At 40.8% G+C, this 7,856-nt stretch overlaps 1 protein-coding gene across 1 annotated transcript in view; it reads right to left on the minus strand.

Moving 5' to 3' along the window:
* LOC107120746 (vomeronasal type-2 receptor 26-like) overlaps nt 1–7,527 on the minus strand; it is a 12,099-nt gene extending 4,572 nt beyond the window's left edge. Inside the window, exons 1-3 of the mRNA XM_015423517.1 lie at nt 7,240–7,527; nt 4,073–4,927; nt 487–714 (exon numbers count right to left, since the gene is read on the minus strand). Of these exons, the coding sequence (XP_015279003.1) occupies nt 487–714; nt 4,073–4,927; nt 7,240–7,527 (1,371 nt within the window). The remainder of the gene's footprint in view (nt 1–486; nt 715–4,072; nt 4,928–7,239) is intronic.
* Between the last annotated feature and the right edge of the window lie 329 nt (nt 7,528–7,856).

The raw sequence follows: 7,856 nt of genomic DNA on the forward strand, positions 1-7,856 counted from the left end.
GGGGGGAAAATGTCGGGGCTGGGGGGGGGGGGGGAGAAAAACACCACCACCGCTAAGGAACCTTGCAGAGAGACTGCGGGGCGAAGAGAGAGAAGGGGGACAGAGAGACTGTGGGGCGAAGAGGGAGGGGGGAGAGAAAGCTGGGGGGAAGAGAGAGAGAGAGACTGGGGGAAGAGAGAGAAGGGGGGAGAAACTGGGGGGGAAGAGAGAGAAGGGGGGAGAGAGAGACAGAGAGACTGGGGGGGAAGAGAGAGAACAGGGGAAAGAGAAATATTTACTCTGTGACTGTAGGGTCAGGCTGCTGTGGACATTAACAAAAGATTATACTATACTCTATGCTGGGAATCATCTGGACAATGAACAGAGAGGGAAAGATAGATACATTTGGCTGTTACTCTGTAGTCCCAAACTTATACTTCAGTCATGCTGTTGGAGAGATCATTCAGTATTAGCATACTTCTTTAAAGGCCTGCATTCCAGTCCTACCTGGTTAAATTGGGTGTGCCATATTATGGATTCTTTGTCTATCTGGAGTGCTTGGTCTGAAGGAGCTTGAAGATCAATCTTTCCAACTTTCACTCGAGCAAGAGATTGGTTTGGGAATGTCACCCAATTGATAACATCAAATCCTGCTACCAATTCCAAATTATAGTTAAAATAAATCTGGTCTCCAGCACTGTTGTTAAATGAGACATGTCTCAGAAAGTGATGGAGCTATATTGAAAGAAGGAAAGAGAACTTTGAAAAAAAAAATCAATTAGACGTTTTCCCACCAGTACATTTATTTATTCAGTGTAGTTTATTCTGCCTCTTCAGGGAACCTGCCCAAGAAAGCTTACAAAACAAAATACAATAAAAACTTCTCAGCCTTTAAAATTTCTTAATTAAAAGCCAGAATTAAAAGCCCAGCTGTAGCATACAACTATAATATTAAGCAGCTTTAAAAAAACTTTCAAAAGTTCTCAGACAAAAAAAGTAGATAATAAAAATGAAATTAAAAAGCAGCATGTTAATTAAATGCCTTCCAAGAGAATAGCATAGGCAGCAGATGAGAAGTAGGGTGGGCATTACATAGGTGAGGTGGCCCCACTGAAAAGGTCCTATCTCTGACCACCACAGGTCTTACCTGTGAAGGTGAGAGTACTGAGACCAGAGTTTGTAAGGATGATGTGAGCTGTCAGCCTGTACAATGTAGAAGGAGGTTGTTTTTCACATTCTCTGGGCCCAAACCACTTAAAGCCTTGAAGGAATGAACCAGCACTTTCAATTGTCCACAGAAACAAATGTGCATCTAATGAAGATCTTTCAGCACTGGAGAAATATGATCCCTGTATCTGATCCCTAACAGTAGCTTGACTGCTTCATTTTGGGTTGACTGGATGCACTTTGGACTAGCCACATTACACTAATCTAACCTGGATGTAATGAAAGCATGGCTCACCATGATAAGGTGGTGCTTTTTGAGGAAGGGCCACAGTGGGCATATCAACCAATACATAAACAGTCTAGTTAATATACAAACAACATCAGAAATTATTTCAAAAGGAATAATGGAACATTCAGGGTAGAAGAACATCTTTTTTAAAAAAACGCAAAGAAAAGCGGGGATGAAGAAATTGGTCTATGAGTACATAACATTGTATAGTGCCCTGGAGGAAAATTTTAGGATCACAAGGTTTGGACAGTTTTTTTCATTAAATAATTAAAATATTTGTATGCTACCTCTCCTTTTGACTCATTTGAAGCTAAATGAGTTCCAGTGAGGGGAATTGATTAGGTTTAGAGAGAAAGTGTGAGGCCATTGTAAGGTCAAACTAGAGAAGACCAATCTCCCATTCCATCCTAACTCTCCCTTACAGCAAAAGGAAGAACTGGAAAAACCCTAGAGTCGGACACGACTGGCTTTCGAGCAAGGGAACCTTTACCTTTACCTTTTACTGAACTCAAGCCCCAGTTAAGTTGTATTGTGCTATAAGGGCTGCGGTCACACGCAACATTAGCCACGCAAGAGATACGGAAGACAAGCGGAGTTTCCGGTCGCGATCTCACCAGCACATCTGGGAAGCGTAGCTCTTCTGTGGCACAACTGAGGCTTCCTGCCGAAAAAGCGCAGCAAAAAACTAGTACCTTGGAGGTACTAGTTTCCAGAAACTGCGGGGCAAGGGCGGGCGTCTGATCGCGTTTCCGGTGGCATCCGGCGCCCGCCCATGTCCCCTTGCGGAAAAGGGGTTTTTTTTTCCCACGTCTCCGTGGATGCGCACACGCACCCAACGGAGCATGCGCATTCGTAGTGTACACAAAAAAAGAAAACCAGTTCGCCGCGCCGCGCGCTTCTTCATTGCGACCTTTTACTGAACTCAAGCCCCAGTTAAGTTGTATTGTGCTATCAAGTCATGTTTTCACCATAATTCTTTAAGGCTGATCAATGCATCATCCTGTTTTATAGATGTCATTGTGCAGAAGATGGAATATTCTGAAAACTGTATCTACATTTATCTATGTTTCGCCAGCAGTTGTGACTGGCATCCTCAGAGGTATAACACGGAAAGATGGAGTACTCTCTGTGTCAAGGTGAGACACCTTAACACAGAGAGTACTCCATCTTGACACAGAGAGTACTCCATCTTTCTGTGTTATACCTCTGAGGATGCCAGTCACAGCTGCTGGCAGAACGTCAGCAGCTTCAATGCCAAGAAAATGGCCATACAGCCCAGAAAATCTACAACAGCTAATGAACTCCAGCCGTGAAAGCCTTCAACAAAATATTTCTTTTTTCCTTTCCCTGAAAGATCCCTGTGCTGCAATACTGTTGTGATTGTTTATTAACTCCCACAATGGTCACTGATAGTGTATTTCTTAAAGCGACAAATACTGCTTTATTATTTGGGGATGTGGTTAACCCCCCCATGGTGTGTGTTTCTCTAGATTTACGATTTTTCTGCAAACCTAGGGTTTTTCCAGATCTGCCTTTCATGTCCATGGCTCCAGACTCTGAATGTAAGTGTCTACATATTTGGCCATGTTAACAATTAGATATATAAAAACATAAAATTAAAATATATATCTTATGTACAGATATACTAAATAAATTATATGCAATTATGTATTTGTGCTAACACACACAAGGCTTGCCTATATAACAGAAAATGCAGTTGGGTCTTTGTGTAATCTTTTCAAAAACAATTTCATATATCTTCTTTGTGTTACAGTTAAAACAGATATTATGCCCCACATGTTAATTTTTGGGATAAATTTTGTTGTCTGATGGTTTCCTATGAGTGTTCTTCAACTTCGTGTACCTAAGACAATTTTTAGAATTTTCTGTCATTTTACAGTTGCTTCAAAGACATGTGATGCAGTGGAGAGTGTTGAGTTATTTCATAATACTGCTCCGTACTGGTGGAATGAACTCCCGGAAGAGATCAGGACCCTGCAGGATCTTTTACAGTTCCACAGAGCCTGTAAGACAGAGCTCTTCCACCAGGCTTTCAATTAAGGAGCCACACCAAACACGTGAGGAGGGACTCTGTGCCCTGGTCATACCATTTACAGCCTGTGCCCACTGCACAAATAAGCTGAACAAACTGAGCTGGTGGGAGAACCCCATCATGATTGTTATTGTCACCTAAGTAGTACTGTCAATTTGAAACCTACTGTTTTAGCATTTTAGGATAATTGACAAATGCATTGTTTTATGGGTTTTTTATGATTGGTTTTAATTGTAATTATATATGGAATTTTATGTATGCTGCCCTGAGCCTGCCTTGGTAGGGAGGGTGGGGTATAAATTGAATAAATAAATAAATAAAATAGTATTTTTTTAAAAAATGTAGTTGTGCGAGGTTCATTTCTTCCTATTGCATTCTTGTCTGACACAGACTGGAGTATCTCTTTAACCCACAGAGGTTGGACTCTTGCAGAGGTAGTTTATGGCAACAGCTATATTGCCAGCATTACACACCTGATGAAGCAGCTATTGGAAGTGGTAAGGAAACACCTGTATCATAATCACTCTTAGGCTGTTGGAATTGCTACATGAATCACCATACCGATTAGAGGAGGGATCCACTACCTGCCATGGTTGCTGATGCTGAAACTTCCTTCTTTCTCCTTCCATCTTTTTTCTAATATTTGATGTGTAAGAATACATAGCATGGAAAGCATAGGCAATGGCATAGATCGCATTGTAGATGCTGTAGCTATGGCCAGTCATGCTCATTTCAAATCCAGGCAGGTCCTTCAGTGTCTCACTCCCAGTGCAGTTACCTTGATTCACACTGCTCACATCCATATCTGGGAACACACAGCCAAATGTGTATGACCAAAAGTCTCTGATGAAACCATCTTCTTCTGCACTAGCAAGGTTTCTGTTCTTAAAAAAATGTCGGAATCCTTGAAGTTCGTTGGAGTGGATTCCAACAGATAATGCACCATGGAAGATTTGTACATCCCAGTGTCTTTTGTTGGCATGTGTTTTTAATTCAATCTGGTCTTCTAGAATCCAGACTTTACCTTTGGGGTTTTGCATCTTGTGATGAAGTTGTACAAGATATAGCAAACCTCTCAAAATTGTCCAACAACGAACATCTCCTTTGAAGACCACTACATTAGCTGTACTCTTCATGATTTCTCCATACATTTCTGCAAACCATTTCATATTGTCTTCCCTGAAATCACGATAACCTAAATTGGAATATGCATACATGAAGGCAAAACAGATGCCATACTGGGAAAAGATCGGAAACATCTTCTCCATGAACCATTCTAAATTCACACCAACCACAGCAAAGAATCCAATCCACGTCCAATTGAAGTGGAGAAGTAATCGAACAATTCCCAGGTATTGATGCATGTCATTTGGGATCATATTATAGAAGAATGGAACTTGGTTGTTATCCATCATTATTGGGGCAGGACCATACAAGAGCTAAAGACAGATTTTCAGAACAAATATGATGGAAGTTTACTCTATGAAGGCTTATGAGAACATAAGAAATAAAAAAAAATCCCCCCCTGAAAGAAATAGAAGTAAGACAAGTTCATTGGCTCACCTGGCTATGGACATAAACAGAGTGTGCTAAAAAAAAATCAGGGACCAGTTATTAATTAGCTTAATGTACTACTTTGTGAATCTGAAATTTTATTTTTTTACATTGCTGTCAAAATTAGAGCAATATTTTTAAGGCTTTGAATTGTCATTTATTTCTCTTAGTGAACAAAAGCAGCCAAAATCTCTGCCATTAGGACTTTTGTCTGTTAACTTGGAACTCAGGGCTACTTTTACAGGGATAGATCCTATGTAGGATACTGCTGTGCCCCTTACCTAGTGGCCCCCCCTTGCCAGGGACACCTTGAATGCATGAGTGGGAAATTGCACAGACAAGAGTGTCAGGCAGATACTGACATTCAAGGCAGCACCACCAGCACCAAGCCCCAGTGCCAGTTTATCACTGCTTGTTTGCCTTATCAACAGCAATGGACTGGTGAAAGAATGTGATAGACACGTGTGTGAACACACCACTGCTAGTATTTCCTATCTTCTTCCACTCCTCAGGGATTAGAAAGAAGGAGTTGAAAGGGGAGTCCACACTGTTCCTTAGCATAAGTCTTTTTCCTAGGTTTGGTGTATTTACTATTGACTATGTTCCCTACATGCCAACCCCAAAGCTTGCTGTGCTCACGATACTTAATGGTGTGTTAAATAATAAATGAGCTGTTTTGACTCCTGCCAAAAGAGCTTTAGCAATGCTGGATGAAGGTACATTAAGAGTAGACAAAATTTCATTTATAACACGCCTTATACTCTGCCATTTTACTCAATGGGGAAACAAAGCAGCTCATATTATACTCGTAACTACCCTGTGAAGTAGGTCTGACTGTGATGATGTGATTGCCTAAAAATCACCCAGAAAAATTATGCAACAGGTTAGGGGTTCAAACCTGGGTTGTTGTGGATGATTGATGGGATTATACAGGCCACTATGTTCTTTAAAATGGTGATGGTGTCTTCATGCCAGACATCAGGATGCCATAATGTCTACTTTGGCTCTCAGTTATGCCTTCCACAACCAGCTGTATCTTCCAGTATGAATAGCAGAGGGTAGGGGAGGGAGTTCTGGAAATAACCTGGGCTAGAATGTTCCAGTTCCATTTGTTCTGGGTAGAGCAACTCCCCTCATTAGCCTGAAGCTAGAGGCCAGCTTTGAGGCTCCAAGCTGTAGTTTTCCATGAGTTATATAACTGCCACAGATAACCAGAACTTGCAAGGCAAAATCATCATCATAATAATACATTAGGTGGAATGGGGGTTGTGAAGATTGTATGAGCCAGAATGTTGTATGAGCCAGAATGGCACTGTAACCATCATCGTCATGATAAAACGGGTGGCCAATTTTGAGGTGCCTAGCTTTATTTTCAGAGGAGTCATGCCTGACATTGATGGAGGGCTGGAAAGATGGATGGATGAATGGACAGATGCTTTTATCATTATAGATGAGAGCACCAATTGCATACACTGTGACATCTGAAGTAATGGACCTTTTCACAGCTTGTATTTTCTGGTCTACAATGAGCTTAGCAACCAACAGGAGACATGGTAAAACATAGAGTCTCTGGAATTCCTAGGGCTACCCAACATCACTTCTAGGTTTTTCCAAAAGTGATACCATGTCACACAGATGGCAACTATTGATTAGTTTTTCTCATGTTGCTATTCAGAGTGGTGGTGGGCAACCAGGGCTGCTGGTGGGAGGCCTGCCATCATAGTGGAAGGCCTGCAGGAAAGGCTGACATTAGTATGCAAAGGAACCACATGACTCAGTATGGTTATACATGAATCTGTTCATGGTTTGAATTCCCTGGGTGACCTTAGGCTAGTTACAGTCTAAAGTACCTCACAGGTTTTCTGTAAGGATAGAATGGGAAAAAAGGAGAATGTCCTAAACCAGTTTGGGTCCTATTTGGGTGAAAACTAGGATATAAAGTAAATACACACTAGAGTGTGTGCAATATACAAATTAAATGGCATGAAAAACTATTTAAAAAGTAAACTCTTCATACAGTACGCTTTGAACTACTGTAAAATATTTTTAGTTTGAAGGATATATATTTAGTTTCATGGATACTAACACAGATAATGTTACAGGGGGGATTTTTTGTCCTATACAAAAGCATCAATACCCACACAAAAGATGCATGTAAATAATTTACAAGCATCAATATTTGACACATATAGCGTACCTGTGGAATCTTGTAGATGCTCAGAACATCAGGTATATGCTGAGAGCTTTCTGAATGAATGCCCTCCAGAAATGCATGTAGATTGTCCTGGGTATCACACTTATAGTTAGGGACAAATCTCTTCCTTGGAGAAATAAGTTGCAGAGCAGCCCGATAAGTTAACCTTGGATGAAAATAGCTGTCATAGATATGGAATCCTAAGGTGGCATTTGGCAAGATGTGGGGATTTTCATTGATCTCCTTGACAGCAAATGCCCAAGCTAGGATGTGCTGGTAGTTCTGAGGCATCACCCTACAGAAAATGTACATTTTGCAGCCTAAGTATATTATGTAATTTGTAAAATATCGGTGCTGATGTTATGCATTTGTTTCATCACCATTATTCATTGCTATATTTTGGATCATCCTCCGTAAAATTTCATAAATCAAATTTCACTGCATCAGATATGTCTGCAGTGTGAAATGATTTTACAGGCTTTTATAACCAAAACCAAGTGGGGTGGAGAGGGACAGAAAGAAGAAAAGCTGTGGCAGAGAAAATGGAAGTCCAGTTGTAAATCATTCAGGTATGATTCCCTGTGTAAGGGACTGGAATAGAAATGGTTATTATTATACAT

The sequence above is a fragment of the Gekko japonicus genome, unplaced genomic scaffold (genome assembly GCF_001447785.1).
Source record: "Gekko japonicus isolate JY-2015 unplaced genomic scaffold, Gekko_japonicus_V1.1 scaffold2923, whole genome shotgun sequence".
Lineage (NCBI taxonomy): Eukaryota > Metazoa > Chordata > Lepidosauria > Squamata > Gekkonidae > Gekko > Gekko japonicus.